Source organism: Galdieria sulphuraria, assembly GCF_000341285.1.
Source record: "Galdieria sulphuraria unplaced genomic scaffold scaf_8, whole genome shotgun sequence".
Taxonomy (NCBI): Eukaryota; Rhodophyta; class Bangiophyceae; order Galdieriales; family Galdieriaceae; genus Galdieria; species Galdieria sulphuraria.
The window spans coordinates 14,715-41,235 of record NW_005178467.1 but is presented as its reverse complement, the minus strand read 5'-3'; the positions used below and the strand labels follow the sequence as shown (position 1 = coordinate 41,235).

The 26,521-nt window shown below is 37.9% G+C and overlaps 16 protein-coding genes across 22 annotated transcripts; 7 read left to right on the top strand and 9 right to left on the bottom strand.

Moving 5' to 3' along the window:
* The first annotated feature begins 5 nt into the window (after positions 1–5).
* Gasu_13230 (hypothetical protein) lies at positions 6–1,100 on the top strand. 2 transcript variants are annotated; one of them, XM_005707821.1, is made up of 8 exons: positions 6–137; positions 192–224; positions 285–354; positions 415–521; positions 584–644; positions 703–738; positions 800–892; positions 950–1,100. In XM_005707821.1, exons 1-8 carry the CDS (start codon positions 37–39, stop codon positions 1,064–1,066), a joined length of 618 nt encoding a protein of 205 aa, XP_005707878.1. In that variant the 5' UTR covers positions 6–36; the 3' UTR covers positions 1,067–1,100. The 2 variants fall into 2 exon arrangements, with proteins under 2 accessions (XP_005707878.1, XP_005707877.1); XM_005707820.1 differs by having other exon boundaries at positions 800–990.
* An 11-nt stretch (positions 1,101–1,111) lies between these two features.
* Positions 1,112–1,825, bottom strand: Gasu_13220 (Ku70-binding family protein). Of its 2 annotated transcripts, XM_005707818.1 has the most exons (5): positions 1,782–1,825; positions 1,628–1,728; positions 1,445–1,568; positions 1,268–1,392; positions 1,112–1,210 (listed from the first exon to the last, which is right to left on the bottom strand). In XM_005707818.1, exons 1-5 carry the CDS (start codon positions 1,816–1,818, stop codon positions 1,139–1,141), a joined length of 459 nt encoding a protein of 152 aa, XP_005707875.1. In that variant the 5' UTR covers positions 1,819–1,825; the 3' UTR covers positions 1,112–1,138. The 2 variants fall into 2 exon arrangements, with proteins under 2 accessions (XP_005707875.1, XP_005707876.1); XM_005707819.1 differs by having other exon boundaries at positions 1,165–1,392.
* Positions 1,826–1,834: 9 nt separating this feature from the next.
* On the bottom strand, positions 1,835–3,805 carry Gasu_13210 (endodeoxyribonuclease). Of its 2 annotated transcripts, XM_005707816.1 has the most exons (9): positions 3,546–3,805; positions 3,399–3,497; positions 3,175–3,337; positions 3,015–3,125; positions 2,936–2,966; positions 2,767–2,886; positions 2,425–2,718; positions 2,131–2,373; positions 1,835–2,072 (listed from the first exon to the last, which is right to left on the bottom strand). In XM_005707816.1, the coding sequence occupies exons 1-9, from the start codon at positions 3,664–3,666 to the stop codon at positions 2,019–2,021; spliced, it is 1,236 nt and encodes a 411-aa protein (XP_005707873.1). In that variant the 5' UTR covers positions 3,667–3,805; the 3' UTR covers positions 1,835–2,018. The 2 variants fall into 2 exon arrangements, with proteins under 2 accessions (XP_005707873.1, XP_005707874.1); XM_005707817.1 differs by having other exon boundaries at positions 2,425–2,886.
* Positions 3,806–3,965: 160 nt separating this feature from the next.
* Positions 3,966–6,080, top strand: Gasu_13200 (uncharacterized protein). Its single transcript, XM_005707815.1, has 5 exons — positions 3,966–4,651; positions 4,704–4,854; positions 4,909–5,360; positions 5,424–5,744; positions 5,791–6,080. Exons 1-5 carry the CDS (start codon positions 4,001–4,003, stop codon positions 6,034–6,036), a joined length of 1,821 nt encoding a protein of 606 aa, XP_005707872.1. The 5' UTR covers positions 3,966–4,000; the 3' UTR covers positions 6,037–6,080.
* Positions 6,081–6,084: 4 nt separating this feature from the next.
* Positions 6,085–7,565, bottom strand: Gasu_13190 (metal ion binding protein). The gene has a single exon (XM_005707814.1). The coding sequence runs from the start codon at positions 7,439–7,441 to the stop codon at positions 6,296–6,298; it is 1,146 nt and encodes a 381-aa protein (XP_005707871.1). The 5' UTR covers positions 7,442–7,565; the 3' UTR covers positions 6,085–6,295.
* Positions 7,566–7,625: 60 nt separating this feature from the next.
* On the top strand, positions 7,626–8,410 carry Gasu_13180 (hypothetical protein). 2 transcript variants are annotated; one of them, XM_005707813.1, is made up of 3 exons: positions 7,626–8,012; positions 8,072–8,190; positions 8,241–8,410. In XM_005707813.1, exons 1-3 carry the CDS (start codon positions 7,663–7,665, stop codon positions 8,381–8,383), a joined length of 612 nt encoding a protein of 203 aa, XP_005707870.1. In that variant the 5' UTR covers positions 7,626–7,662; the 3' UTR covers positions 8,384–8,410. The 2 variants fall into 2 exon arrangements, with proteins under 2 accessions (XP_005707870.1, XP_005707869.1); XM_005707812.1 differs by having other exon boundaries at positions 8,072–8,306.
* Positions 8,411–8,414: 4 nt separating this feature from the next.
* Positions 8,415–12,225, bottom strand: Gasu_13170 (mitochondrial carrier). Its single transcript, XM_005707811.1, has 8 exons — positions 11,875–12,225; positions 10,997–11,818; positions 10,714–10,944; positions 10,312–10,662; positions 9,928–10,260; positions 9,591–9,870; positions 9,036–9,533; positions 8,415–8,984 (listed from the first exon to the last, which is right to left on the bottom strand). The coding sequence occupies exons 1-8, from the start codon at positions 12,211–12,213 to the stop codon at positions 8,533–8,535; spliced, it is 3,306 nt and encodes a 1,101-aa protein (XP_005707868.1). The 5' UTR covers positions 12,214–12,225; the 3' UTR covers positions 8,415–8,532.
* Positions 12,226–12,234: 9 nt separating this feature from the next.
* On the bottom strand, positions 12,235–13,015 carry Gasu_13160 (uncharacterized protein). Its single transcript, XM_005707810.1, has 2 exons — positions 12,654–13,015; positions 12,235–12,551 (listed from the first exon to the last, which is right to left on the bottom strand). The coding sequence occupies exons 1-2, from the start codon at positions 12,939–12,941 to the stop codon at positions 12,339–12,341; spliced, it is 501 nt and encodes a 166-aa protein (XP_005707867.1). The 5' UTR covers positions 12,942–13,015; the 3' UTR covers positions 12,235–12,338.
* A 10-nt stretch (positions 13,016–13,025) lies between these two features.
* Gasu_13150 (uncharacterized protein) lies at positions 13,026–13,800 on the top strand. The gene has a single exon (XM_005707809.1). It carries the CDS (start codon positions 13,040–13,042, stop codon positions 13,667–13,669), a length of 630 nt encoding a protein of 209 aa, XP_005707866.1. The 5' UTR covers positions 13,026–13,039; the 3' UTR covers positions 13,670–13,800.
* Positions 13,801–13,835: 35 nt separating this feature from the next.
* On the top strand, positions 13,836–16,300 carry Gasu_13140 (kinesin-related protein). The gene is made up of 2 exons (XM_005707808.1): positions 13,836–16,150; positions 16,200–16,300. The coding sequence occupies exons 1-2, from the start codon at positions 13,870–13,872 to the stop codon at positions 16,268–16,270; spliced, it is 2,352 nt and encodes a 783-aa protein (XP_005707865.1). The 5' UTR covers positions 13,836–13,869; the 3' UTR covers positions 16,271–16,300.
* Positions 16,301–16,304: 4 nt separating this feature from the next.
* Gasu_13130 (GTP-binding protein) lies at positions 16,305–17,295 on the bottom strand. The gene has a single exon (XM_005707807.1). It carries the CDS (start codon positions 17,285–17,287, stop codon positions 16,328–16,330), a length of 960 nt encoding a protein of 319 aa, XP_005707864.1. The 5' UTR covers positions 17,288–17,295; the 3' UTR covers positions 16,305–16,327.
* Positions 17,296–17,304: 9 nt separating this feature from the next.
* Positions 17,305–19,495, bottom strand: Gasu_13120 (succinate dehydrogenase (ubiquinone) flavoprotein subunit). 2 transcript variants are annotated; one of them, XM_005707806.1, is made up of 3 exons: positions 19,292–19,495; positions 18,422–19,239; positions 17,305–18,375 (listed from the first exon to the last, which is right to left on the bottom strand). In XM_005707806.1, the coding sequence occupies exons 1-3, from the start codon at positions 19,488–19,490 to the stop codon at positions 17,407–17,409; spliced, it is 1,986 nt and encodes a 661-aa protein (XP_005707863.1). In that variant the 5' UTR covers positions 19,491–19,495; the 3' UTR covers positions 17,305–17,406. The 2 variants fall into 2 exon arrangements, with proteins under 2 accessions (XP_005707863.1, XP_005707862.1); XM_005707805.1 differs by having other exon boundaries at positions 18,422–19,385.
* Positions 19,496–19,504: 9 nt separating this feature from the next.
* Positions 19,505–20,965, bottom strand: Gasu_13110 (pyruvate dehydrogenase kinase). The gene is made up of 3 exons (XM_005707804.1): positions 20,078–20,965; positions 19,765–20,025; positions 19,505–19,711 (listed from the first exon to the last, which is right to left on the bottom strand). The coding sequence occupies exons 1-3, from the start codon at positions 20,949–20,951 to the stop codon at positions 19,605–19,607; spliced, it is 1,242 nt and encodes a 413-aa protein (XP_005707861.1). The 5' UTR covers positions 20,952–20,965; the 3' UTR covers positions 19,505–19,604.
* Positions 20,966–20,985: 20 nt separating this feature from the next.
* On the top strand, positions 20,986–22,538 carry Gasu_13100 (uncharacterized protein). Its single transcript, XM_005707803.1, has 2 exons — positions 20,986–21,548; positions 21,601–22,538. Exons 1-2 carry the CDS (start codon positions 20,991–20,993, stop codon positions 22,378–22,380), a joined length of 1,338 nt encoding a protein of 445 aa, XP_005707860.1. The 5' UTR covers positions 20,986–20,990; the 3' UTR covers positions 22,381–22,538.
* A 7-nt stretch (positions 22,539–22,545) lies between these two features.
* On the top strand, positions 22,546–25,430 carry Gasu_13090 (sec34-like family protein). 2 transcript variants are annotated; one of them, XM_005707802.1, is made up of 5 exons: positions 22,546–22,579; positions 22,650–23,403; positions 23,461–23,790; positions 23,844–24,161; positions 24,216–25,430. In XM_005707802.1, the coding sequence occupies exons 1-5, from the start codon at positions 22,557–22,559 to the stop codon at positions 25,308–25,310; spliced, it is 2,520 nt and encodes an 839-aa protein (XP_005707859.1). In that variant the 5' UTR covers positions 22,546–22,556; the 3' UTR covers positions 25,311–25,430. The 2 variants fall into 2 exon arrangements, with proteins under 2 accessions (XP_005707859.1, XP_005707858.1); XM_005707801.1 differs by having other exon boundaries at positions 22,650–23,790.
* A 24-nt stretch (positions 25,431–25,454) lies between these two features.
* Positions 25,455–26,515, bottom strand: Gasu_13080 (uncharacterized protein). Its single transcript, XM_005707800.1, has one exon. It carries the CDS (start codon positions 26,491–26,493, stop codon positions 25,561–25,563), a length of 933 nt encoding a protein of 310 aa, XP_005707857.1. The 5' UTR covers positions 26,494–26,515; the 3' UTR covers positions 25,455–25,560.
* Positions 26,516–26,521: the final 6 nt, after the last annotated feature.

Sequence of the window (26,521 nt, the reverse complement as noted above, 5' to 3'; positions counted from 1 at the left end):
AATTTGGCGCCGTTCATATATATTTGAACCCCACAAATGGCGGCTCAGTGTAGACACTCCACAAGTGATATTTCTTCTCCTCAAAAAACGTCAAGAAAATTATATTCTCAAGATAAAGAACTAGAAAATATTCAATTGTAAGCATACCTTAGTTGTGAGTGATAACTACCTGATTAACTTTTGTATGATAGAAAGTTCGAACAAATTGCTAGCTCCATTTTCAAGTGAGTCTTTCTTCATAGAAAACAACTCTTGATAGGATACATGACTTGCAATCTATTTAGACTAACTCAATATATTCCGAAATTGGACGAAATAGATGCCACCATTGAAAAGTTTTCGATATTCCACGAGGTACCATATCTTCTTAACAAGCTCGTTATTTCATTTTGAATAGTTTGGTGAAAATACTAGACTTGTACCAGAGCTATCGCCTTGAATCTCTCGTGCCATGAACTGAATATGTCTATTGAAGATGCTAATAATAATAATAATAATAATAATGAAGTTACAACCAAAACGTAATACTCTTATTTCTCTTGCTCTTTGTATGAGGCAAGCATTTATCCTTCATCTTTGTTAGGGAGCTGGGTTTCAAGTCTCGGCATCCAAAGACTAAATCTAAAACCACAAATACAACTTTCGTAAGTATTACTCAATTACTATTCGTTAGCTAGTCATGTTTATTATGCTCTATAATAGGAACGAACTTTTCAAGTTATATTGGACTCTTTACCGGTACAAGTATTATTTCTTTTTTTTAGATATGTAATTGACAAGAAATTGCCCTTTTTTATAGAAGCAGTATCGCACAAAAAAAGAACACATTGAGAAACTGGAGAAGATAGTACGCTGTCTCTATCTACACAAAGATAAATACTTAACAACGCAGGTAATGTTGTTCATTTCTTTTCGAAAATAGAAATGACTCATGAATATGTTTATCAAGGAAATTTCTAGCAGAAACGATATGTCTAGTGTTCATTCTACGGTTTACTTGAACATTCTTCACAATGCCGGCAAGGTATGTGGTGTTGATGTCTGTTATAGCGAGTATCGTCATTGACTCATTCATACAAGGTGGTGAAGAGTCATACAGGGAAGTCGTTTAAACTCTCAAGTGAAATATATTGACTTGTCAAGGAATGCCATCAAAAGGTGCCGTATCAGCAAAACAAATGTCCCAAGCTCTATTGACGGCTTCTTTAGCCTACATAGTTTTACATAAACATAAATAAGAAATACGTTGACACTCAAGTTTTCGTACCTGCAAAGGTGAACAATTGGGATTCATTCTCACTGAAATTTCAGCTCTTCTCCTGATGCACTTTTGAAACTGTGCTCGGAGTCCCAAATGTCCTCTCCAGAATTCTCTTTTCCAATCACAGTCACCTTATATGACATAAATATTGCCCATCTTTCAAGAAACTAAGTGTTTACTTACCACTCAACAGAGCAGCACGTATTTCACTACAGGCGTGATGTGTACAGTCTGACCAGTTTACGTGCGCCCGGCATTGATCAAAAGCGTGTACCAACTCGTGAACAAGAGTAATGTTTGCGTGATCCTGAATAAGGTTAGGTAATATGTAGCAAGTGGCGAATTTCATCAAAAACGGAGACCAACCTGAGATAGCAAATGGTTAGAACAAAGAACAACGCTACCGTCGTCTTGAAAGCCACCACCAACAGCTGCTTCACAATATTGACAAAGAATACGCTCCTCAGCTATTTCAAGACTTCAAAAAGAAGTTTGAAAATAAAACCAAAGAAATACATACGAAGATAACAACCGGCTTTCCTTATCTGTTCCAACATAAACAATACTCTCTTATCTCTATGACAAGCAGTCTCTTTTATTATTTATTTGAACGCTTCAAAGCAACACGAATACCTCTGCAACGCTCTATTCTTTAGTCTTTCACAGCGTTGTTTTTGTTTTTCTGCTTTCGGACTGATATCCTTATATTCTTGTCCATCTTCTAATCGAGTATTCTCTTCTGCCTCCATTATGAGAGTTATTCAGACAAAATTTCTATTTTGCGTTTACCACCCACAAAAGTTTCAAATACCTAAAATGAATCCAAAACAATGACAGGGAGTAAATGAACTCTGTTAATAGTAACTTACAACTCCTTTCAAAGTATGATTCGTTCTTTGGCAAAGGGGTTCGAACTTTTGACAAACATCAGTTGGAAAAGATTGGTTCAGTTCCGGACTCCATACTACGATGTCTGCATCATAACCTTTTTCAAGTTTTCCTTTACGAAGTAATCCAAATATCTTTGCTGGATAAATACAGGCCATAGAATGAAAAGAGTTGAGTGAAATTCCTGCAAGTTCGGCAACAGTCCAAGCAATAGGTAGACGATACTTTAATTGATTCAGTTTCGATTGGAGAGTTGATTCAACTATGCTCCTCACCGTATTCTTAGAAAACCTTGAAATATTTCTTCCTTCTTTCGTATTACTTTTTTCAAAACAGTCATAATCGTTCCAAAAATAATCCATGCAACTTTCTATATCTCCATCAACTGCGTTTAAATTTGTAAAATTCATTTCCAATGCGATTTGATACAAGCAGACTGAATGAAAGGATGGCATGGAATGAGGTCGAGATAAACAAAATTTCTTCAACGACTGGAAAGAGGAAACTCGAGGTATTTGATAGGTACTAGAAACCATCTTTCTTATCATATTCGGAGTATGCAATTTGTTCTTAGATGCAAGTTGGTTCAGTTCCTTGGCTAGAGAATAAATACTTACCAGAACAACATCAAGTTGCTCTACAAAGGAAGGAATGCTCTGACAAACATCAAAAGCCATAGAGGAAGAATGGTCAGGAGAATGATTAGCACACCATTTTGCCTTTTCAAAGCATTCTTTCTAGTTGAACTTCAAAAACCTCGTTTCTATGATAAAAGGTATGTCTTACATTCACAAAGAAACCAGCCAATGAATCGGGGCTTGTGAATATTTAGCCAACTGTAAAAGAATCATTCGGCAGACTCCACTGAAAACTTTCTTTCAAAATGGACTTTCTGTTCAACAACAGTGCATCTCTAGTTTCATCCGAAATATAAATGAGCCGCGAAGTTACTCCATCTTGAGAGGTTGAGTGGACTCTATGACAACTTTATGCGAAGTACTTTTGACTATACTAGTGGCACTTACTCCTCTATGTTTTCATCTAAAGTTTGTATATCGATTAGTCCGGGCATAACTAAAAGTCTTCCATAGTCTAAAATAGGTCCCCACTTGGGAGGTACAGCCACCATATCCACTACATCCTCTATGACTCCATTTTCACCTACCAATATAGCCCCAGGTCTTATTCCTTATATTCCAAAAATGGTCTGATTCAAAACAATCCCAATAGCTTCTAGTTCAGAGCAAACCTTTGGGAGTCACTATCCTGGTTGACTTGATTGCAAAGGAAGAACCTGGTGGCTTTCTTTCCTTCCATCTACTCAACTGTCGAAGCTGTTCATACAATTCTAAAGGTCTTGAGAACTCCTAAAATAATAAGCACGCAAAAGTATCACCTTTTGAATTCCCAGTCAAGTATGCTTTCTGGGCACTTGGCAAGTTTCCTAGTACAGCCAATAATAAAATAAAGGCAGCACAAGCAAAATAGAACCACGAATGCCTATTTTCTCTCTTCATCAACACTACAAAGACTTTGCCAGTTTGCTTTCAACGTTGTGCTTTCTCCTTTTCGTCCTTAACAAATGAACTTGGGATAATTAACAGTCTTGAATGTCGTGAAAACTAAAAAATTCATTTCAAAGGGAAATGGATAAACTGATCATTCATTAAGCTTTTGTTTAAATAATTCGTTTGGAGAGAAACTGGATAAGAAAATAGAAGAGGCCTAATATGGATTTTCATCTATTTATTGTAACCAATGTAAGAGACACGATGATTGTTAACGATAAGTCTTCACTTTTTCTAAATGAGAGAGAATCCAATTCTCTTTTAGAAACTAATTGAAGAGTGTATGAACTGGAAAAAAGAGATCCCTTCGAGTAGAAACTATCGAACCCCAATGCGCATTCCATTGGATTTACGAATCCATTGCAGATATTTTTATGCTTCTTGCACGTGCGCGATTGTTTTTGGTTACATGTCTCCCTTTACTCGCAAGTTGAAACTCAAGACAATAGAGTCTCCACGTAAACATATTACTAGTGACAGTACCGAAGAACTGAAAGATAATAACATGGTGACTTCAGCTGTCAATGCCACCAATAAACCATACGAGACCACGTTCAGTTCGACCCAAAGTCAAGAAAGACAGCTATCCCTTAGTTCTCGAAGTAGTGTTTCGCCTATGAAACAACGATATTTGAATATTTACTTGTTTTTTAATATTCCTTCAACGGAAGACATACTTGGCACCTTGAATTGTGGCCTTCACGGCAATAAGTTTACTAGAGGAACTCTTATATTGCTGAATCACTTTTTGGTTTTTTATGCCAGAGTATTGCAACACAAGCTAGGATTCTGTATTCCTCTGCAATACATTACTCAAGTAGAACCTGTCACTGTGGGTATTTTCGTTCAAAAGGCAGTGAAAGTTACAATTGAAGGAGAGGGACCGTTGATTTTCTCCTCCTTAGCGTCAAGGAGTGATGCATATCAGCAAATAGTAAGAATTGCAGAGAATATTTGGAGTAACTTTTACAAAAGATCTCATATAGTTTGTATTGTGGAATCTATTTCGTTTAGGAAAATCAGATGATTTGAAGGAATGTGATAAGCTCACTTTTGAAACTCTCAAACGAGTCTATTCGGAAAACAGAATCAACTCTCCCAAAATTTCTTTTAGTGTTTCTTCTTCGGTGGGTTCAGGTATGTATAGAAATATTTTTCCAAGCTACTTTTTTCCACTCATGAGCTTTGAAGAGGAAGTTTCCTTGGAAGAAAAAGAAGATTTAACTATTAATAGTATTTTTCCATCCCGTTTTGAAGATAATGAACATTTGATAACTTATCAGAAATTGCCTATTTCTGCTATAGAATTTGGTGAAATATTAGCAAGTGGACAATGTGAAACTCAGAGCTGTGTTTCTAGTAAATTTCATTGTGGCGAAAGTTCTTTAGATTCGAAAAAGTATGACAGGACTAGTGTTGAGATGCATTGTCGTACTATATTCGAAGAATATCATCAATTGAGGTCTCATCAAGGATTAGAGTTGGGTGACTGGCAACGAAATGATCTTGTTGGCTGTTCTCGTGTTATTACTTATCACATGCCAATCAATCATACCTTTATATCATGGTTACTTGGAACCAATTATGGCAGAGTGGCAGAGTTGCAAAGGTTTAGTTTATCTCCAGACAAAGACAAACTAGTGGTAAGTGCTAGTCCATTTTCTAAAATTGGGATTAGGAAGGACTTGTCGATTTTTTTTATTTAGATAGAAAGTAACATCCAATTTCTGGATGTGGCTTGTAAACATTGTTTTGAATTGCAAACGAGAATGGAAGTCATTAATATGGAGGACAGTTCATCACATGGAAATCTTCATAGTGTTGTAAAAGTCTTTTGCAAAGTACAATGGAAATCAAGGTTTCTAATGTTTCGTTCACGCTTCGAAGCGTTTCTCAAGGAAGAAGTAACAGATAGTCTTCATGTGTTATTCCAAGTCATTTTTAATAGATGGCATGAAATAGAAACATCTGCTGTTGTAGAAACCGAAGAAAGGGATAGTCAAACTACCGTTGTTGACAAGTCCGAGGTTTGTAGATCATTTGAACAACTCTGCATCTTATTAACTTGAGAAGGCTTCCATGACCTCCTCTTCTAAGGAAGAGGACATAAAAATTTCTACGATGAATGAAAGGATTCAAGTGATACGAAGTCAAGGATCATGGCTGTTATCTCCTATCCATTATTATTGGATTATAATCATTATGCTGTTGTGTTTGCTTTGTTTGTTAGTTGCAGTCATTTTTCGACTGCGACAAAGGATGAATGCATTTGGACATCCTCCTCCAAGTCTAATGTCTTCTAATGTATGGAATCGGTAGTCAAGTATATATACAGAGACATTATTATAGAAATATGAAACGGACTCAAATTGACACACAGTAAAACAACAAATTTATCATAAGTAGAAAAGGAACAATTTTTTCTCATAGACATGAAAACACCATGACTTTGTTTCCAAGGTTTTTGGAGTTCAACAGGAAACAAAACATCTATGTCTCTCATGTCAATCATGAGAAAAAAATTGGAGTCCTTCCACTGAAACAAATCTACACAATCACATCAAGACTATCACTAACACTACATACAGGAGCAAAGGCCTTGTTTCTTTATGTCTTCCGTATTATCAACCATGACAAGTTGACGATGTTTCTGTGCATGATGAATGACTTGTGACATCAACTCACGATGCCAAAACTTGAATAAAGCATTTTCTCTCAAGAAAAACAAATCTGATGGTCTTTGCTTTGCAGGAATACGCACTAATTCACTTTCAATGACTTCTCTTGGTACTCCATTCGATGAATGTGCTATCTGAACATCATCATAACCGAGAACTGCCCATATCCTAGTTGCATGGGGAGCATATCGTTTGCGTAGTAACTCATCCAAGGAAAGAAGCTCCTCAAAAGAACGCTTTGAAAGTGCATCACAACACAAAACTAAAACATCGAATCCATTATTGGTTTGACACCTGAGGTTATAAAGCAATTCCCATATGGACAAATCTTCAAGATGAACTGGGAATCCTCCTACTTCCACATTTGGCAGGAATGACTCAGCAGAGGAATATGTATCTATTAGTTTTTCCAGTGTAAGCAAATTCTTCAAAGTTTCTTCATCCTTGGCACTTCTTATACCAGCATCTAAACAGTAATCAAGCGACTGCTGAATCCACTGAAAGCTGTCATATAGAAAGGTGGGCTCATGTTTCACGGGAAATAGTTCTCGAAGACTGGATGCAAAAGAATGAAAACTGACATCCTTTGAACCCGTTAAGATAACTTGATAAGTGTGCTTTCTGATGAATTCTTCATGAAATCTTCTTCTTTCCAAGACAGCTTCAAGCGAAAATATATAGGTTTCGTTGGCAATCTCCAAAAACTTTTCTTTCGAAGAACTCTTTTTACACGTTGAGTTGAGCTCAAAAGGAAAACTGTCCTTTTCTTGAGCAACTTGCAACGACTCTGCTTGTTTCTCTAGGGTTTCTTCACAGTTGAGAGGATGAGACCTCATTCCGTGCAGACTGTACACATCACTAAACCCTCTGATACGAATTTTATCCACTTTGCTTCTACAAACTGGACACTTTTCATCATCCAAGAGGGAAATACACTTTCTGCAAATCACAGCATGCGAACAAGGTCGAAGCTCCACGTCGGCAGCAAGGTCCATACACACCACACAAGTCTCCGACATAAAAGGAGAGGAACCACTATGCTTCATACAATTATTCATGTTACTATAAAATTACGATACAACTAGCAAATGCAACAGGAGTTTCTTTAGAAACATGCACAAGCTCACGCAGACGCCAACCAACGATCTGAAATATTGAATGATAACAATGGAAATTTCTAAACTAGAACATCGGCGGCAACATGAGGGTACGTTATCTTTTATTGCTCCGTTTGTGAGAAGCAGCGTCAATTGTCTTGAGGACTAAAATGCTTGTTCTTCCAGGATTTGTGGCAGTCACTTACTTTGATTCTTCCTCATGGTTTCTTTTTCACAAGGAATGTAGACACTGGAATACGTTGAAGAAACCACGATTGAGTATCACCAAAAGACTTTATCCTTGTAAAATAATATTAACTTCATCATATCGACGAGACGAACCAGACATATCCAGTATTCGCCTTGTTTTTCTTCGGTTTCTGGTTGGACTTTTGTCAAATAGCACACGAGCTGACCAAGACCTTAAAGATGCTTCTGAACGAGAATTTAAGGCCGACTCTGACTTTTCTCTCAGTCGTTATGTGTGGTGGAGAATTGGATATCAACTAGACTTGTTAGGGTCAGTAGCTGGATTTTAGTTTGATATTTCAATCAAATTGTTTTGAATTTTTCTCATAGAAATTTACCGAAAAAACAATTACTATCTGGTCTCATGGCGATGTTGTTTGGTTTTACTTGTGCTAGTAGTCTTACGCTTATATTCGGAGCTCTCTCCTTTTTGGACCCTTTGATTGCCGGTAACTTCTTGAACTTCTCTTCAATTATGTTTCTTACTTTTTATAAATAGGAGTTCTTGCTGTTTGTACGGAGTTATATACCCGTTACTATTATCAAGAAAGCTCTCCTTCATTCAGTTTAAGACTCGTCAACGCGTTTAAAATAGGTGTCATGACTGGTCTGATTTTAGATGCCTTTAAGATATCTTCATAGTGTCTCCTTAAAATATTTATTACAAAATAACACACAACACGACTATGCTGCCTCTTATTCCGTATAAGATGAAAATAGTGTTGAATGTATAAGAGCATGTTGTCGTGTTTACCTATTTATATGGAGTACTCTTTTCACTTTTTTGAAAGCTAGCCTGCACCTGTCTTTCCAGATTGAGAAACAATGCTGTGAATTTTGGATATCTCAGAAACAAAATTTCTACAGTATTCATATGCAAAGAAACTGACAGCAGCACCTGGCAGTATCTTCAAGGAATTGGGTAGGAAACCTCGATAGAACCTTCTCATTCCACCTTGCTGATAAAGACTACGCATAACATTCCAAATAGAATAAGGACTACCTGAAGTACATTCTACTTGAATATATCTTCTACAAGTATCCATAGGATAGGAAACCACTTGTCCTGCAAAGGATGCTACTCCACCCATTAGTATAGTTGCACTTTTTAAAGGTTTACCATAATCATCATTCTGAGATGGAAGCCACGGTCTACAAGTTTCATATACTACAAAGCTTAAACCCACATAAGGAAATACTCCGAAGATAGAAGGCCAAATGCCACGATAGAGGCCTCGAATTCCTTGAATCCAATCAGCAGTCCACTTTATAAAATAATTATATGTCAATTTACCTTGCGAATGATATATTTTGCAAACACCATCATAAATCCCGTTATAAGGATGATATCGTCTGTTTTGAATGGACAACAATGTGTGCATCAAGTCCAAAGGATAAACCGCCACAGTGGCTATCGAACCTGCTGTTCCAGCGAGCAACAAAGTCTCCCAAGATGAAAGCGTTGCATTGTGTTCCTCGTCTTTATTCATTTTAAGCATATTATACCACTTTGTTAATGCAGTCAATGACGAAAGTTGAATGAGAGTGACAGGAATAATCCTTGTCACATTGGCACCATTTCCACGAAACATACCACGGATACCATCTTCTACAAACATCTTTGAACAGGTTTTTGAAAAACTTCGAATAAAAGCATCTTCGTTGGTATAACCTGATACGCGTTGTAGCTGCATTAAAATCTTCAAACGCTCAAACGGAGCCACGACTGTTCGTGAAAGTCCACTGGCTACAGTTGCAGCTATGAAATGTATGGGATCTATCAGTATATTTTCTACAAATACCATAAAAAGTTACCAAAGTCTCCAAAAACAAACCACATCACACGCACCTTTCCAACTGAATTGCGGAAATGAACCCAATGACGATAGTTTCAAGAATTTTTCCTTTACAAACTCTACCGAACTTTGCTCTTCCCATGTATCTTTTGAAGTAGTTGTTGACTCTTGTAGAATATAATGTGATAACTTTCGAATATCCTCAACTAAACTTTGAGGAAGAATCTCATAAGCAACACTAGAAAATTCTTCAAAACTAGCGACATGATTTCCGTTCCTTCCAAATAACTTTCTCAGAGTCCCGTGCCTTTCTTCTAATAGTTTCATTGCATCCTTGGAAGTAACAAATTAAATACCATTCTATTATATAGAAACTAAGCATAAACTTACAGGATCAAATCGGCTGTAACGAATGATAAAATCTTGATATTCATCTAAACCTATAGAACCATTATTGTTCCTATCTACTAAGCGAAAGGCAGCTTCTAATTCCACTTCTGGTTGGTTAATGAGAATGTCAAATCGAACAAATTCCCAAAAGTCTATCAAAATATCACGACCCTCCAATAGAGAAACTCCTCCAAGTAAGTAACTATTGGGTCCATTAGTCATGGGAGGAGAACCAGCTCGTAAAAGGCCATTGGACTTGTAAGATGAGTCCCAATCTCTTCTACGATTGTTCGTAACCAAAGCGAGTAAAAGGAATGTAAGGCGATCTCTTTCCTATATTTCCAATGAAAAAGTTGAGAAACAAATAAACTTGGGTCATCTTACCTTTGGATCCAGGCGATGAACTTGTGCAAAACGCATCAAATCATCTGTTGTCATATATCTATTCTGATTTAAATCGACACTTGCATACTGAACAAAAATGCGATGCAAATAATTTGCTCCACTACCTAAATGGAGTCTTTGAAAGTTTTCTGCACTTATTGCCCAACATTCCACTTCCGTTTTGGCTCTTGTAGTAGACCCTCGAGGTGAATCAAACATCAACGAAAGTTCTCCAAATGATTGTCCAGGTCTTAAGGTGCCAACAACACTTTCCTTTTCATCCTCAGGGTGTTTGATGAGTCTTTCCACTTCACCGCTCTTAATTATATAAAAATTATCACCAGGTTGTCCCTTACTTTCCTTTTGAATTGCTCATTCAAAATATTCTAAAGGATGACCAACCTGTTCAAATATCACTTCTCCAGGCATAAATTTCACATTAAAAAAGGAAGCCAGTTCTTGAGATGAAATTCTATCCAAATGACGAAAAAGAAAATGACTGCGAACATATCTTTGTAGCTTTCGTCTTTCGATGTATGTTTTCAACGTCTTGGAATTGGCAAAATCTACTGCAAATCTTTCATATGTGGGTCTATCCATTCTCCACAAAAGACAACGTTCTTTTGCTCGAATCTAAAAATTCCAAAAATTGAAAAAAGCTGAAAAATTCAAAATTGTGGCTTACTGTAGCTGCTCTAGTTGTATTGTACATAAGACCATACAAACCAAATGCAGTTCCTGGTCCAATGGTCGAAACTAAGACAGAGTCTCCACCATCTTTCGATACAAACCTATCTAGTCTGCCTGATTCTACAACATAAAATGCGTCTCCATAGTCTCCTTGATGAAAAATAACTTCACCAGCCTCCACAACTTTCGATCGGAAAGACGAAATAAAATGCGAACGACGATACTCATCCACAATCATGGAATCTATAGGACTTCGCTTCAATACATCTCTAATCAATAGTCTAGAATCAGGAGGAGGAGGTAAGTCGGAGTATGACTGAATAAGAGGATATGGTTTCTTGTTTGTTGCGTCTTCATTTCCACGAACGAATATTTCATCAGACAAATGAGCTCCTTTTAACAAAAGTAAAGCAGCCGGATTGACTTGTTCTGAAGAAAAGTCTTTAGGTGCATAACCACCAGCAGGAGGATATTTATCTAATAGTCCCAAATGTTGATAAGCTGCTGCAACAAGTTCGGAACAGAAAACGCGATTGAGATCTTCCTTTCCTTCAAAAGGCGACTTGCCTTTCATCACTTGGTTCAGACGCGCCTCCAAAGCTTCCAAGTTTCCTGCAACTCTAGCTCTTTCAGCTTGCAAGGAACGTCTTTGAAACGCAGTTAGTGCACCTTCCTTTAGTTCCAAATCAATCTCGTTCAACTGTGTCTTCTTTTCTAAAAGTAATGCGTGGAGTCTCTCTCGCTCTTGTTTATCTACGGGGTCGATGATGGTACTCAAAAGGCTACTGGTACTGGTTTCATAAGGTAAGTTGATAGTCTATTTTAGCAAACAATCTTTCAGAGAATATGATATCTATTTCTGTCTAAACTTACACGGTTGACAAAATCGAGTAGTTTTCCCCGAAACACTTCCGTGCGAACAATAGATAGTCGTCTGATGGCAATCTCGTGTGAATGACTGCGCTTCAAACGTTCCTCCAACGGCCTTAGTTTTACACCGCTCAAGTTTGCTTCTAAAAGAAATAAGTTGCCGTCTTCTTTTCGAACAATAAGACCAACGTGGTCCCAGCGGCTTTTACTAAACAACTTTGACAAACCACAGATCAAGGCACCATAAGGAGACATGGATAAGCAACGACGATTGAAAAGCACAAGGTCTCCACTATCCAATCCGGGAGGTAAGCTAACTGCTGAGTCATTATCATCTTTCATATTTACAAAAGTATTCAGAAAGCTTAGTCAATCCATTCTCAATGCATCATTTTACACACATACAAAAACATTTATTTCCCCATTTCATTGAATCCCCCTCCTCAAACAAATCATACACAACTGCACTAATCTTCCCATTTTTTGGGTCTATAAGGATCCATAGACCAAGGTGACTCTCCTACTTCTGGATAGTTATTTTCTGACCTGGAAAAGATACTTAGAGCTGCCAGTACAACATCTCTTAAGAGACCTCGATCTTCAGCAGTATTGTATCTCGCAAGTTTTGACATAAGATCAGATATTCTTTCAATTTCTTTCTGAAGAATTTTTCTTCGGTCCTAAAATACTCGATGTTATTATTCATAATAGTGTCGTTGTATTTATCTTTCGTGCAATGGAATAGGTAGACAACTCTTAAAAATAATTCACGAAAAGCTTACCTCTAGACGAACCAAGAGTTCTTGAACATCTTCCACAGGGCAACCACCATCTACACAACGCTCGGCAAATTCATAATCGCTTAGTTGTTTGGTTTCTTCGTCTCTTTTGTCTTCTGTTTGTTGTTGAGCACGAATTCTATTACTGTAATTCCAACAATGCCTCAGCTTTCGCTCATATACCGTACAACCATATAGTAAACGTGGATTTGTGTGAATAAAACTATCATTCAATGAAAGTCTTCGTGGAATAAACGTACAACTAAACAAGAAACACGCACTAGAGCACATGATAGGAAGAAATGTGGAGGTCAGTGGAGATCTTGTACTTTTTGACAACTCAAGCCAAAGGAATTTGACAAGATTTGTGGTCTTGGCTTATTCTTGTAATGGTACATTTTGCACTCGCCAATACTAACCAACCTTTAGTGGAAACTCCAACAAGGCATTTTGATTTATCGTCACTTCAAAAGACTTTTTTCTGTATAGGACCTGTTTGTTTAAGGAGCGGCTATGGGTTAGGAATAGGAATCGGTTGTGGACTTGGTTTTGGTCGTGGATTTGCGTTAATGGACTTGTCTAGTCAAGGTATTGGTAACACAAGCGGTATTCCCACACATTTCTTGTATGGTTTGCCCTTTGGCCATTACCTTTCTGGTTTCTTGCAGAATATAGCTCGCAGATTCCCTGGAAGCTCAACAGGTATTGGTTGTGGTTTCGGTTTGGGATATGGGGTTGGAATTGGTCTACAATATGGATCAGGGGGGAAATTGTCCTTTGGAAGTAGAGGACACTTTAATACCTTTGGGTCGAGCCCTTTAGGAAATCAACCAATTTCCTCCCAACAGAGCAACTCCTCCTCACAGAGTGAGAGTTTAGAAGAAAAACAGCGAAACGCTACGAAATTGGAAGAGCTGGAAAAAAAGGTGAAGGGAATAGAACAGAAACTGGATATATATTCCAAGTTAAGCGAGCTGGAGAGACGTATGGAGTTGTTGGAAAAACAGAAGAAGCGCTAACTTTTACAGAATTTGTACATATAATAACGACGAATAGGATCGAATGGCCAAATAATAAAGTCGTATTCTGTAAATGGATCTACTCGAGTTGTTCTGTGCATTGATGACAAAGAATTGCGCTTTTTTTTAAATTTCAAAAATACCCGCCTTGAATCACCTCACAAGCGCCTATCTCTTGTTTGGGTCATAATTCCATATTCATGAGAGACAGTACGACCCAGTCGAAAATACCTAAACCTACTTTGGTTACACGCCATCGCATCACAACATCTAGAGAGGTTGGTAGTATAGAAAAGGGAAACCCTCTAAAGGAAATATCGAATGAAGCAACCTTACAAACCAACGAGGAAACAACCTCAAAGAATTCATTTATTTCCAAATGGAAAACAGTAAAACCAAATATAGCCTTAAAAGCTAGTCAAGATAGAGACTATCCACTCAGGAAAGTTCGAGACCGACTAGAAAGCCAAGAATGGAAGATTGAACAAGTTGAACTAACCACCAAATCCCATGAAGAGCAACAACGTCAATACCAGCAACAAATGGATACTTTGACTAAGAATATAAAGAATGTAGAAGAGCAGATTTCAGGAATGGAGAGCACGATAAAGAACTTGGAAGCCGAGTTGCTCCTGGCAACTAGCGAATTGGAAGCTGTCCAACAAAACAAAAAAGAACAAGAAAAGCTATTAGATGAGCTCAAAGTTGAAAAGTCAGTGGTACAAGGTCAAATACAGGTAGAAGAGGCGAGAGTACAGTCTGTACATAGTCGTATTGAGGAACAAAAAGCTATTTTAAATAATATTTATGAAGAACAGCTTTCATTACAAAAGCAAATAGAACTAGAGAAATGTGAAAGTCAAGATGAACTGTATAAAGTGGAAGAATTGGCTGCCAAAGAAGAAAACTTGCAAATGGAAATCAGAAACTTGAAGAAGCAGAAAGAGGAAAATTTGGTATTGCTGTCAGAACAAGAATGCGAAAGAGAGAAAATAGTTCAAGAAATATATAAACTTGAAGCAGATTGTCGTCGACAACAGAAAGAAATTCATGAAAAAGAAGAAGAAGAAAAGAGAATAGAGAAGGAAGTCACAGAATTGGACCTTCAAGAAGAAAGTTATCCACAACGAAAACAAGACTTGGAACAGGAAATTGAACAGCTAAAGAGAGACATAAATTTGATAGAAGAAAGCATTCATCAGTGCAGAGCCAAACTTTCCCAAAAGGAGAATGAATACAAAACAAAAGAAGATGCTTTGGAAGAGTTGTGGAATTCTTCTGAAAGAGCCTTGTCATCCGAACGGAAAAATTTGTCTACGATTCAAAGTCAGTTGGAGGAAGTGAAAGAAAGGAACGAACAAATGAAACAAACCATTAAAAAGAAATATGACGATGCTGAATATTTTGACTCTGCTGTGGAAGAACAACAAACTTTGTTAGTGTCACTTCGGAATAAATTGTCTACACTAGAACTTAGATTAGAAGACGAACGAAATGTCCATCTGATCGAGCAACAGAAATTATATGCTCTGCAAGAAAGAATGCATAGACAACAAAATATTGTTGATGAAATGAAGGAACAAAGGCTAAGAAATGCACAAATTCAGGAGGATCTTCTACGAAAAGTTTACCAAATGAGACCCAATATGCAAGTTTTTTGCAAAATAGATGATTCCGATTCAAGTGAAGAACCATTCAATGATTCATTTCAACAAAATTTGGTGCTGGACATTCAAAATTCACAAGTTATTGCTAGAAAAGTTCGCGATTCTGAGGAACTCACGAGTTCCAAATTTCCTTTTGACCAAGTTTTCACTACAGACATTTCCAATCAACAGATTTTTCGACACTGTGTTGCTTTTGTCGATCAACTTTGGAAAGGAAGAAACGTTTGCATCTTTGGCTACTCAACACATAATCATCAGCGCAAATTATTCTTTGATTTGAATCAGGGATTATCGTTTTTGACTATTCTGTATTTGTTAGAAAACATCAAAGGCAGCTCCGAATCTAGACATGTTCTTGCAATCGAGTTTTTCCGGATTTGGAACGACGAACTTGAAGATATTTTGAGCTCATCTTGTAAGGATACCAACAGTACAGTGCAAACAGAGAACAAACAAAATGATACAAACCATGGAAATTTTTTGATGGCAATAGAAATATCGAATGCGACACAACTTCAAGATTGGCTAATCTCTCGCATAGACTCTCAAAAACTGGAGTCTGAGTCGGGTCATTACGTTTTCAAGATATTCGTCAAAGACAAAGCCTCGCAAACTTCCAACAGGCCGTATAGTATAACTTACGTTCATTTACAAACGCCGAATATTTTCAACGATGAAACTCTATCAACATATGAAACGGATAAGAATTTTGTTTCCTTATTACAGCTGCTGACTCAATTAGCCAATAGGGAAAAGTCAGTCGTTTCTCATTCATTTACCTGTCTTCTTACGAACAAAATATTTGAATGTCTGGGTGAAAACCCTAAACTTCTTAGCATTCTTCAGTTACCCAAAACTACTAGAAACATTCAAAATACGCTACAGCTTCTCAACCTTGGTCAGAAACTCAATTGTTGCGAAATGGTTCAAGTAAAGGCAGTTAGCCACAGATAGTTTTGATATGGAGTTATCTTTTGGATCCTTACACATTTTATGACTTGAGAGCTCGACGAATAGCATCAGGAACATTTCCTCTTGTGGCTAAATCTAGTTTGAGAGCATGTCTTTGAGATGGTCGTAGTGCTAAGCCTGTCAGTTCTGCTTGTAAAGTAAATGCACCAGCTCGAGTATGAGAACTGGTCATCATGATGTTCTTTAAAACTCGTTTATAAACACCAGACGATATTTCTTCGCGAACCATATATACTTTTCTTGCCAATTCATCATCTTTCACCAAGTCGCACTTGTTCAACACAAATTGGTACTTCACTTTGCATCTTTGAAAAAATTGCAACATATCTCTATCAGCTTTCATAATACCATGTCTCGCATCCAATAAAATTAAAAGTCTTTTAAGCGTCTTTCTTTGTTGTAAATACTCTTTTACTGTTTCTTGCCACTGTTTCCTTTCCTGTTCTTCTGCAATGGCAAAACCATATCCTGGTAAATCCACCACACTCAAAAAACCAGAACGTAGAACATAAAAGCCAAGTTCTCTAGTGGTGCCAGGAAAGTCCTTTGTCTCTGCCAAGTAACGTGACTTGGTACCACCAACCAAAGAATTGATGAGACAAGACTTGCCAACGTTGCTTCTTCCTATTAAAGCAACCTCCGGTAGAAGTGCTTCAGGAAATTCTTCTGGAACTCGTGCTCTTTTGTACAATTCACCACCTCTGGACCATACTTGAAAAACGCGACCTGAAAAACGATCTTGATCGGGATATTCAGTTCGACGGCGTCTTGGACTACAAACTTCCAAAGAGTTGATGGTCTCTAAGATCTTTGGATCAATAGGCGTTCGACGAAGACGACTCCTTACTCCTCTGCCACTTGAACTAGTTTTCTTCGGTATATTTTGAGCAATACTCTTCCAACGCTTTAACGATAACGCAAGAACAACTTTCACAGAAGAGCGATGTAGAACAGAATAGCTATGGAATATGGTCGACATGGAAATGACATCCAAATGAAAAATCATTCAACAGATGTATTACTTGTTTTATTCAAATCGTAACAGCCTTCCAAGTTTTTATAAAAACATCAAAAAAATTGCTGTCTTCTACACATTTTCTAATAGACTCTCTGAGCAGGAGGGAAAGATTCTTGTTCTGCGGCATCCAATGTCTCTGATATGACTGGACGATAATCCAATCTTACATATGACTTTTGTCCTGCAGCAATAAAAGGCTGTTTAGGTGAAGAAATCCAGCCGAGAGTGTGTTTCATCCAATTGCTATCATCTCTCTTAGGATAATCTTCTCTAGAATGAGCACCTCTACTTTCATGACGAGCTTCTGCTCCATATATTGTGATCAAAGCATTTTGCAACAAGTTTTCCAATTCTAAGGTCTCAACCAAATCGGTATTAAATATCATGGAACGGTCTGAAATCTTAACGTCCTGAAGAGACTCATAACATTCATTCATTGCCTTGCAACCTTCTTGTAACACTTGAGATACACGAAATACGGAAGCATGATTTTGCATAGTTCGTTGCATATGAAGACGAATTTCACTAGTCTTAAGGCTTCCATTTGCATGACGATATTGGTCCAGTCTTGCTATGGACTCTTCACCGGCATCTTCCGGTAAAGGTGGTTGCGTTTGACCAGGTCGATACAAGTCTGCCACTGTTCGGGCACAAGCTCTACCAAAAACTACAATATCTAGTAAAGAATTGGCTCCCAGTCTATTAGCCCCGTGAACCGAAGCACATGCAGCTTCTCCTGCTGCATATAAACCTGGAACAACACTATTTGGATTTCCATCTTTTATAGTGACAACTTGTCCTTTCCAATTGGTTGGAATACCACCCATATTGTAATGTACTGTTGGAAGAACTGGAATAGGTTCCTTTGTAACATCCACACCAGCAAAAATTTTGGCTGTTTCTGTGATCCCTGGCAAGCGTTCATGAATCACATCGGGAGGTAAATGTTCCAAATGGAGATAAATATGATCTTTTAAAGGTCCAACTCCTCTTCCTTCTCGGATTTCTATCGTCATAGAACGAGAAACTACATCGCGGGAAGCAAGATCCTAATACAATTGTGAGGCATTAGATATGCATATTCACATCATGTACCTTTGCAGAAGGGGCATACCGCTCCATAAAGCGCTCTCCATTCGAATTGGTCAAGTAGCCACCTTCTCCACGACAGCCTTCCGTAATCAAACAACCAGCTCCATATATACCAGTCGGATGAAACTGAACAAATTCCAAGTCTTGCAAGGGTAAACCAGCTCTTGCAACCATTGCATTTCCATCACCTGTACAAGTATGTGCAGAAGTAGCTGAAAAATAAGCCTTTCCATAACCACCCGTACATAGAATAGTTGCATTGGAACGAAAACGATGAATAGTTCCATCTTCCAAACATAATGCAACAACTCCTCGACATACACCTTCTTTATCCATAATCAAATCCAACGCAAAGTACTCCACAAAGAAAGTCGCATTGTGTCTTAAAGCTTGGCCATAAAGTGTATGTAGCAATGCATGTCCAGTTCTATCGGCTGCTGCTGCACAACGAAAGGCTTGACCACCTTTCCCAAACTTCAAAGATTGTCCACCAAAGGCACGTTGATATATTTTCCCTTCTTGTGTTCTTGAAAATGGAAGCCCATAGTGTTCCAATTCAATAACTGTGGCTGGAGCTTCGCGACACATGTAGTGAATAGCATCTTGATCTCCTAACCAGTCGGATCCCTTTACTGTATCGTACATATGCCACCTCCAGTCATCTTCGGTCATATTGCCTAAAGCTGCGTTGATTCCTCCTTGAGCGGCAACTGTATGAGAACGTGTGGGAAATAACTTGGTAATACAAGCAGCTTTCAAACCGGCTTCACAAAGTCCAATAGTTGCTCTTAAACCTGCTCCTCCAGCACCTACGACCACAGCTTGGAACAGATAATCAATAGAGACGTTTTTCAAATCTACCAACCAACATACCATCGTAAGTATGATCGACGATGGAGTAAGACTTTCCAGAAAAACTGGATGGTGAAGCATCCTTATCCAAACCAGAATGAGTCAAACAAGACGTCTTTAGTCCTCTGCGGGAAGACGAAAGGCAAGAGGACTCTTTTATTGCAAAAGAATATTTCCAAGATTGGGAAACTTCTTTGTATATATGGTAAAACCACTTCATATTACACCATAAACCAATTGTCGATCTTCTCTTCAAAGAGCAAATAATATTAATAATCACACAATGCTTAATTAATGAATGGGAAAGAAATATCAAATGTAGAAATGCTTTCCATCAAACCAAAGACTCTTCTTTATCGCCCAGTTTACAGATGTGTAAATACGCATCTGTTCCATATCCTTCCATACTCATAACACTTAATTCTCCACCAAAGTATCTGGCTATATCAACAAACCAGTTAGAAAAATCTATTTTCTACAATCTTCGGACATACCATATAATCTAGAAAGAGGAAGTCCATAACCCAATCCTGCAATAGGGTCAGCATCCGGACCTTTATATGCTCCTCCTTCCGTTGCTTCTAAAACTTGCTCTGGTGGAATATCAACAGTCGTAAACATATAAGTCCATATCTTATTCATAGCAGAACGCGGAATTCCACCGCCTTCATCAGAAATCTTTACTGTGACATCTTCTTGACCGTCTGCTATAATAATCTTCACTGGAGGAAAAATATCCGAGTCTCGATGATATTCTAAATTTCGATCGCTGTATTAGTTGTGATATTCTTATAACAAAATACTTACCGATAGTTGCTCTAAGCGAGTTCTTCAACAACTCAAAAAACATGTGATGCAAATGACCTTCAATATAAGGGAACGAAAGAGAAATATTTCCAAGTAGCTGAATATCCGGTGCTTCACCATAATGTCGATATGCAATACTTTTTGCCACATTGGCTGCATCTTCCGCCACATCAGCTGGACGACAACGTGCATTTATCACGCCGACATAACCTTCTCGAGGCTCATGCATTGCAATATGTTGACTAATAAGAAATCGAATTCCAATACGAGACATATAAAAACGGTCCAAAAAATCATGAATAGAAATATCTTCTGTTCCTTTTCCACAATATCGCTTGAGCTCCAGAATACCTTTTGCAATCAGTTTGACCACATTATCATGTCTTTGTCTTATCTTTCGAATCAGTTCAGTAAATATCAGTTCTTCTTCTTCATCCAAAGGCTTTGGAAACTGAATCATGTCTATGAAAGAGCGTTCGTACATATCCTTTACTACTTTCACTGAGGGCATATCTGATAGACCATAAGGAAGAGAAGCCAACTGAATGACTCTTCTAGCAAGTCTACAAGGTAGCTCTCGGTGTAATAACTGAGCTGCTGTAAGTAGTTTCTTAGGACTGGGCTCAGAACCGAATTCAAAAAGACGCTTTAGTGTAACTGGAGAAGGCTTTCTACTGGCAAAAGCTTTTACTTGTTCCAAGTTTGAAGGTTGTGTAGTGTCGTTGCCTTGAGGGTCAATATAACGTGGTTTACCAACTGCTAAAGAGGCTTTTGAAATATTGGTTAGGTTCCTCCAACCACTCTGAAAACGAGAACAGATACACTGAATATTCTGATATTTTTGCATATATTGTATTCCTTTAGGGTTTGTCATTCAAAGAGTAGAAATGGAGAAACATGAAAGAATGAAGATATGAATGGATCGTTGTTATTACGTCGTTTATGGGCGGACTCCTTTAAGAAAGCTTTGACATGTTATAGACCGTCCTGTTATGGCATACAAGTGTTTGGCTTTCACTGTGGTGCAAATGTATCAAAGTATTCTACCTCTGAAAGAAAAGTATCGTTGACGAAAGTAGGAGAAATTTTGCAGCAAAATATCGCAGCAAAGGGAGCCATTACAGTAGCAGAGTTTATGAAGGAATGTTTGCAGCATCCTTTTTATGGATATTATATGAAAGAAACTGTATTAGGACGACAAGGTGACTTTGTTACTGCACCAGAAATAAGTCAAACTTTTGGAGAAATGGTGGGGCTCTGGTTTGTTTCCTTGGCTGAAGAACGATATTCCTCCTTCACGAAGCCTTTCCGATTGGTCGAGTTGGGTCCTGGTATCGGCACACTTATGAATGATATGCTTCGAACTATGGCACAGTTTCCTTGGTTTTATCGCCATATTACAGTTCACCTCGTAGAGACTAGTCCTGCTTTAATGAAGCAACAGCAATTGACACTGACAAGATATAAACAAGTAAGAAGATAATAAGTTTTGGTGTTATCGGGTTTTGCTGAACTTTATTTAGAAAGGAGTCAATCTTTTTTGGCATAGAAATATAGATGAAGTACCTAGTGATGGATCATTTTTTATTATAGCTCAGGAGTTTTTTGATGCACTTCCCATTCATCAATTTGTATGGAAAGAAAATGGTTGGCAAGAGAAGCTAATTGATATTGAAACTCGGCAAGAGGAGCCTTTTCATTTTCGTTACGTTCTTTCGGGTGGTTCAACTACTGCTTCTCGAGTGTTTTTGGATTTTTTAGGTTATCATAGAAATGAAAGGGGTGACATAGAAGATTCTGTGATGAGAGATGGAGTTGAATTGAGTCCACAAAGTTTATCTATTGTGCAGTCCATAACAACACGATTGACACAGTCATCAGGAGCATTTCTTGTTATCGATTATGGAGCCAACCAACATATCAACGACAGTTTACGTGCCATTCGTTCTCATGAGTTTGTTCCTGTTCTGAGAGAACCCGGTGAAGCAGACTTGAGTGCAGATGTCAATTTCTTGAGTCTTCGAAAAGCATACGAACAAACGCCAGCGTTAAAGAAGTCTCAAGGAAATTCTTTTCGTCCTATTTGTTTAGGTCCAATTTCACAACGACAGTTTTTGCTGTCGATGGGTATTGAGTATCGTGTCGTTCAGCTGGTCTTATCAAGTAAGACAGATGAGGAAGCTGCTGATATTCACAAAGGCTATAAGAGGTTAGTCTCTCATGGTGATGGCATGGGAAATGTGTACAAATGTTTTTGTATAGTTAGTCCAGACTTTGGAATTCCTGTAGGATTTTCAAAGTGAATAGTAGTGAAATGTTTCTTTATGATTATCTATCGGTAATTTTTGATATATTCTTTTATTCTATGCAATGCTTTAGTTTCTTTTGATATTTTTATGATCCAACAAAAGTCCATTACATTCTCTCTTCATTGCTATGAAATAAAGTGTTGAGAAATGCTGTGGTATTAACACATGATATGGAGTCTTTCACGTTTCAAGAGTAAGTCTTTTCAGTTGTTGACTATTCACATTTTATACTGTGATAAACTATTGTTTTTCTGGTAAATAAGGTTTTCTCAGTTGCAAAAAGAATGGAAAGAGTTGCAGTTAAGTTTGGAAGAACAAGAAGCTTTGGTTAGAATCCAGAAGAAACTACAAAGTGACACGCAAGACTCCTTCAGTTCCAGTCATGAAGACCAAACGAACGACTCGGTCTTAGTAGAGACTAGCACAGCGGGGGACAAACCTTTTACAGTGGAAGCTTTGAACGATCAACTGCTGCAGATAAAGAACTTGGAAGACTTTCACTGTTGGTCAAAGAACGCTGATAATTTTCTTACTTTTAGAGGAAACAAACCGTTAGCTATGAAGAGAGAGGAGCTCGAACAGAAAATGAATAGATGCCACGAAATGAGGGAGATTCTTGAAAACTTGAAGAAACAGTTGCAAGTATTGGGAAATGAAACAAGTTTTGTGACGACTTGCTTAGAAAGTTTTTTAAATGATATGGGTGCTACCACTGAACAGTATGGCTATTCCACCGAGTTGCTTCATGTTCTATCCGAGCGTTTGTCCTCATTGGACCTTTTAGAGTCAACCACGCAGCTTTTGAGCCAAAAGCAGCTGAGTCCCACCGAGTCTGAGTTTTGGAAAAGGTTGAAACAAGTTGAAAATATTTTGAAGAACATTATATCGTCTCATGCGCAAGTCTCAGAGGCAGATGAGTTTCTTGTCAACTTGATGGACTTAGAGTTGGAGTTGTTTGATCAGATACGATATCATTTTCAGTCCTTTATGAGTCAGACTTGTGTAGACACCTTTCAGGTAGGTTATTGCTATTCCGTTTTTATTTATGCATTAATGAATCGAATATCCCAAAAGGCTTACAGAAACTGGACCTCAGATATACGTAATTCATTTAGGTCCTTAAACTCTGAGTTACATCATAATTCTTCCTTATACAGTTATTTTCGGTCAACTTGTTCTAAAACAAAAAGTTGGATGGTGGCTTTAGAGTCACGAGTCAATCATGGCATCATAGTTGTTGACACCATATCGAATCGCAACTCATTGGGTGTTATTATTCAAAGTCGTTTACAAAAGGGAGCAGAGAAAGTCTTGATGGAATGTCAGGATGTCTATTTGAAGGAAAGGCAAAAGGTTGTAGAACAGATATTTTTCCAATCATTTTATGAATTTCGTACAGTTCAGGTGAGTTGATACATTATTCCGTTTGGAATGTCATATTTCCTAATCTTTTATAGGATATATCACAAATGGCAAGAAATAGTGGTAGTATGCTGATAAAGTTGTTGCAAATGGAACAAGACCTCTTTGAGTCATATTTTGATTTCAATGAAACTTGCGGAAAGTATCTAGCCACCATGTTGGATGCTTTTGGATCTCATTTTTATTATACATGGAGACCTCGAATAATTGAAGAACAACATTTATCTCGATTGGTGGATATAGTTGAAATATTTAGGTCGGAAATTTTACCTGAAGACAAGGCATCGGATAATATGAATATAGCAAAGAGTTGTTCCAAGAGAATACTTCAGCGTACTATTGCCGATGCTCAGGTAATTTTATATGTTAGTAATATACGAATCATCATCTTCATATATTGTGTTTAGGAGAGAATTACCTATCTTACTCAAATCTATATAAGAAACGAAATTCAATCCTACAGTTTTACCCGAGAAGATATGAACCGATGCTGTTTCTTTAGTTCTTCAGAGTCTCGAGAAGTTGAACCTTCAAGAGAAGAAACAATGGCGATAAAGAGAGGCACTAATTATAAAGAGGCCGTTCTACCTTTTTCTTGTTGGTATCCTCCAGTCGATCGTACTTTGAAATTATTAGCCATGCTATATCGACGTATGACCTCTGAAGTTTTTTCTGGTTTAGCTGAGGAGATTGTATCTTCATGTGTTAGTATTTTAATACTTTCTTCTCAACAAGTAAGACAGTCATTATCTATGGAGAATTCGGAAGAACATTCCATGTTATTTCTTATGAGTCAATTGTGGGTTTTAAGAGAACAAATTCAACCATTTGATGCAGATTTCTCCTATCAGGAAAAATTTCTAAACCTTTCGGAGTTGAGAAACTCGATGATGCGAATGATTTGGAGAACCAAGTCCCATAATGAAGTTTTCTCTCAAGAGCCTCATCGACAAATTATTCATGATTCCAAACGCAGTTTAGAAGAAGAATTGAAGAAAGCTTGTTCTAATTATATTATGTTTCTTTGTAATACTTTTCTAGAGCCTCTTTTATCCCTTTTATCTGAAATGAATACATTATCTTCCAGACAGGGCACCAGTCTCTCGACTAGTATAGAAAAGACATCTCCTTTGAGACAAAATAGTATACGAGAACCAACCGATGCGGAAGAGAAAATATCTTTTGATTTCAATTTATCATCTCCAGAAACTGTTCTTGTAGATCCTGAGTCGATTAAACATGCCTGGTCGCATGTTTGGAGGTTGTTGGAACAGAAATTTCCTCTTCATATTCAACTATTCAAACGCTATATAAGGAGTCCCAACTGTCAGGAACAGATCTTATTTTCTGTATGTTCGAATACATCGACCAGTTGCATGGAACTGATGACTATTTTACAAACTAAATACACTTTGGAACAACGGGAACAAATTGCTATTGATGGCATATGTATTCAACAACTTGTGTCACGCGTTAAAGAAATTTGTGGATTTGCAGAGTAAAAAGCTTAGCCATGCGGATACAGGTTTTCTACTGCAAAAGACTTAGATAGCTTGAACCTCTAGTTTCTTCTTGGAGGAGGTGGAGGAGGCGGTGTCATGGGGGCAGAACTCGCTGCTTTTCCTCCTAATTTTGGAAGAGGAGGAGGAGGTGGTGGAGGAGGGAGTATTGTTGAACTATTTGTAGCAACATCTTCAGATAGCACCATACCGTTGATTTGTATATTTGATATCTTACTCTCACCTGCTTGCTTCACAGGCTTAGAAGAGAGTTAGGAGGAGGAGGAGGAGGAGGAGGAAGTGTCGTTGCTTTCGTCTTTCCTGTTGGAACAGGAGGAGGTGGAGGAGCCTTGGGTGCTTTAGAATGATCAACTGATTGACCAGCAGCAGCAGCAGCAGCAGGAACAGCGCCAGGAAGAGTTGGTGGTGCTGGTAGTGCTGTGGAAAGAGAAGACGAGGTGACCACGCCGTTGTTGTTTGTGTTTGCTTTGTTGTTTATGTCTGCCAGTGGCTTATCTGCGGTAGACATACTTTTGTCAGTACCTTCAAGGTTCGGTTTAGAGTTCGTTACTCCTCCCAGTTGCTCGCTCGTCTTTTTCGGTAGCACTGGTACCTCGTAGTTGACGGGAACTTTTGTACGTTTCAAAAGTTCGTCAGGAATAGAAAAAGAACTATAAGACTCATCCGCTTCAATCCCTTTAGTCTTCTTCCGAAGTCCACTTTGCCACGGAGCTGAAGAACCGCCACTTTTACTTGAATTTCCACTTCTAGTTGACTCATTTTCTGTGGTTACAGGGCGTTTGGAAGACTCAGGATTGTTGTCGGAAGTATTTGAGCTTGTTCTTATTTTCTTTCCTGATCGTTCCCAAGGAGCAATACCTTTTGGTGGTTGTCCAGTCTCTGGTAAAATAACTTTTTGAATAGGTTTAGGAGTTTCTCGTTTGATGGGTTTTTTGACTTGTTCCGGTTCTTTCTCGGTATAGAAGCAACTGAATATTTTTTGAACAAAATTCTTTTTCTTCTGTTGTTTTTGAAATAAAATGACACTTTGGACTGGTATCGGTTTAAGCTTATCCGGTAAAGATGTTTCCGATTGAACTAATGAACTCGTAGTGTTGTCTTGTGAACTTTCCTTTGTAGGTTTTCCAAAAGTTGTTTCTTGGGGAAGACGAAAACTTTGGTTCATTTATAAACCTTTCAAATTCAATTCTAAA

What these genes read in the sequence shown, in the direction of transcription:
- Gasu_13230 (XM_005707821.1), top strand. Translation starts at nt 37, where the DNA reads ATGGCGGCTCAGTGTAGACACTCCACAAGTGATATTTCTTCTCCTCAA. An exon ending in AATGAAGTTACAACCAAAAC is followed by an intron (nt 522 to 583) that starts GTAATACTCTTA and finishes CATCTTTGTTAG; the next exon opens with GGAGCTGGGTTTCAAGTCTC. An exon ending in ATAAATACTTAACAACGCAG is followed by an intron (nt 893 to 949) that starts GTAATGTTGTTC and finishes ATGTTTATCAAG; the next exon opens with GAAATTTCTAGCAGAAACGA.
- Gasu_13220 (XM_005707818.1), bottom strand. Translation starts at nt 1,818, where the DNA reads ATGTTGGAACAGATAAGGAAAGCCGGTTGTTATCTTC. An exon ending in ACGTGCTGCTCTGTTGAGTG is followed by an intron (nt 1,393 to 1,444) that starts GTAAGTAAACAC and finishes ATGTCATATAAG; the next exon opens with GTGACTGTGATTGGAAAAGA. An exon ending in CCAATTGTTCACCTTTGCAG is followed by an intron (nt 1,211 to 1,267) that starts GTACGAAAACTT and finishes AAAACTATGTAG; the next exon opens with GCTAAAGAAGCCGTCAATAG.
- Gasu_13210 (XM_005707817.1), bottom strand. Translation starts at nt 3,666, where the DNA reads ATGAAGAGAGAAAATAGGCATTCGTGGTTCTATTTTGCTTGTGCTGCC. An exon ending in TTAGATGAAAACATAGAGGA is followed by an intron (nt 3,126 to 3,174) that starts GTAAGTGCCACT and finishes AAGTTGTCATAG; the next exon opens with AGTCCACTCAACCTCTCAAG. An exon ending in TGGCTGGTTTCTTTGTGAAT is followed by an intron (nt 2,887 to 2,935) that starts GTAAGACATACC and finishes AAGTTCAACTAG; the next exon opens with AAAGAATGCTTTGAAAAGGC.
- Gasu_13200 (XM_005707815.1), top strand. Translation starts at nt 4,001, where the DNA reads ATGAACTGGAAAAAAGAGATCCCTTCGAGTAGAAACTATCGAACCCCA. An exon ending in GTGATGCATATCAGCAAATA is followed by an intron (nt 4,652 to 4,703) that starts GTAAGAATTGCA and finishes GATCTCATATAG; the next exon opens with TTTGTATTGTGGAATCTATT. An exon ending in CAGACAAAGACAAACTAGTG is followed by an intron (nt 5,361 to 5,423) that starts GTAAGTGCTAGT and finishes TTTTTTATTTAG; the next exon opens with ATAGAAAGTAACATCCAATT.
- Gasu_13190 (XM_005707814.1), bottom strand. Translation starts at nt 7,441, where the DNA reads ATGAAGCATAGTGGTTCCTCTCCTTTTATGTCGGAGACTTGTGTGGTG.
- Gasu_13180 (XM_005707813.1), top strand. Translation starts at nt 7,663, where the DNA reads ATGCTTGTTCTTCCAGGATTTGTGGCAGTCACTTACTTTGATTCTTCC. An exon ending in TATCAACTAGACTTGTTAGG is followed by an intron (nt 8,013 to 8,071) that starts GTCAGTAGCTGG and finishes TTTTTCTCATAG; the next exon opens with AAATTTACCGAAAAAACAAT. An exon ending in TTTGGACCCTTTGATTGCCG is followed by an intron (nt 8,191 to 8,240) that starts GTAACTTCTTGA and finishes TTTTATAAATAG; the next exon opens with GAGTTCTTGCTGTTTGTACG.
- Gasu_13170 (XM_005707811.1), bottom strand. Translation starts at nt 12,213, where the DNA reads ATGAAAGATGATAATGACTCAGCAGTTAGCTTACCTCCCGGATTGGAT. An exon ending in TACTCGATTTTGTCAACCGT is followed by an intron (nt 11,819 to 11,874) that starts GTAAGTTTAGAC and finishes TTGCTAAAATAG; the next exon opens with ACTATCAACTTACCTTATGA. An exon ending in GTTACAGCCGATTTGATCCT is followed by an intron (nt 9,871 to 9,927) that starts GTAAGTTTATGC and finishes GTTACTTCCAAG; the next exon opens with GATGCAATGAAACTATTAGA.
- Gasu_13160 (XM_005707810.1), bottom strand. Translation starts at nt 12,941, where the DNA reads ATGTGCTCTAGTGCGTGTTTCTTGTTTAGTTGTACGTTTATTCCACGA. An exon ending in AACTCTTGGTTCGTCTAGAG is followed by an intron (nt 12,552 to 12,653) that starts GTAAGCTTTTCG and finishes CGAGTATTTTAG; the next exon opens with GACCGAAGAAAAATTCTTCA.
- Gasu_13150 (XM_005707809.1), top strand. Translation starts at nt 13,040, where the DNA reads ATGGTACATTTTGCACTCGCCAATACTAACCAACCTTTAGTGGAAACT.
- Gasu_13140 (XM_005707808.1), top strand. Translation starts at nt 13,870, where the DNA reads ATGAGAGACAGTACGACCCAGTCGAAAATACCTAAACCTACTTTGGTT. An exon ending in CAAAATATTTGAATGTCTGG is followed by an intron (nt 16,151 to 16,199) that starts GTGAAAACCCTA and finishes CAAAACTACTAG; the next exon opens with AAACATTCAAAATACGCTAC.
- Gasu_13130 (XM_005707807.1), bottom strand. Translation starts at nt 17,287, where the DNA reads ATGTCGACCATATTCCATAGCTATTCTGTTCTACATCGCTCTTCTGTG.
- Gasu_13120 (XM_005707806.1), bottom strand. Translation starts at nt 19,490, where the DNA reads ATGAAGTGGTTTTACCATATATACAAAGAAGTTTCCCAATCTTGGAAA. An exon ending in CGTCGATCATACTTACGATG is followed by an intron (nt 19,240 to 19,291) that starts GTATGTTGGTTG and finishes ATCTGTTCCAAG; the next exon opens with CTGTGGTCGTAGGTGCTGGA. An exon ending in GGTATGCCCCTTCTGCAAAG is followed by an intron (nt 18,376 to 18,421) that starts GTACATGATGTG and finishes CAATTGTATTAG; the next exon opens with GATCTTGCTTCCCGCGATGT.
- Gasu_13110 (XM_005707804.1), bottom strand. Translation starts at nt 20,951, where the DNA reads ATGACAAACCCTAAAGGAATACAATATATGCAAAAATATCAGAATATT. An exon ending in CTCGCTTAGAGCAACTATCG is followed by an intron (nt 20,026 to 20,077) that starts GTAAGTATTTTG and finishes ATCGAAATTTAG; the next exon opens with AATATCATCGAGACTCGGAT. An exon ending in TCCTCTTTCTAGATTATATG is followed by an intron (nt 19,712 to 19,764) that starts GTATGTCCGAAG and finishes TTGTTGATATAG; the next exon opens with CCAGATACTTTGGTGGAGAA.
- Gasu_13100 (XM_005707803.1), top strand. Translation starts at nt 20,991, where the DNA reads ATGAATGGATCGTTGTTATTACGTCGTTTATGGGCGGACTCCTTTAAG. An exon ending in CACTGACAAGATATAAACAA is followed by an intron (nt 21,549 to 21,600) that starts GTAAGAAGATAA and finishes AACTTTATTTAG; the next exon opens with AAAGGAGTCAATCTTTTTTG.
- Gasu_13090 (XM_005707801.1), top strand. Translation starts at nt 22,557, where the DNA reads ATGGAGTCTTTCACGTTTCAAGA. An exon ending in GAGTCTTTCACGTTTCAAGA is followed by an intron (nt 22,580 to 22,649) that starts GTAAGTCTTTTC and finishes CTGGTAAATAAG; the next exon opens with GTTTTCTCAGTTGCAAAAAG. An exon ending in ATGAATTTCGTACAGTTCAG is followed by an intron (nt 23,791 to 23,843) that starts GTGAGTTGATAC and finishes AATCTTTTATAG; the next exon opens with GATATATCACAAATGGCAAG.
- Gasu_13080 (XM_005707800.1), bottom strand. Translation starts at nt 26,493, where the DNA reads ATGAACCAAAGTTTTCGTCTTCCCCAAGAAACAACTTTTGGAAAACCT.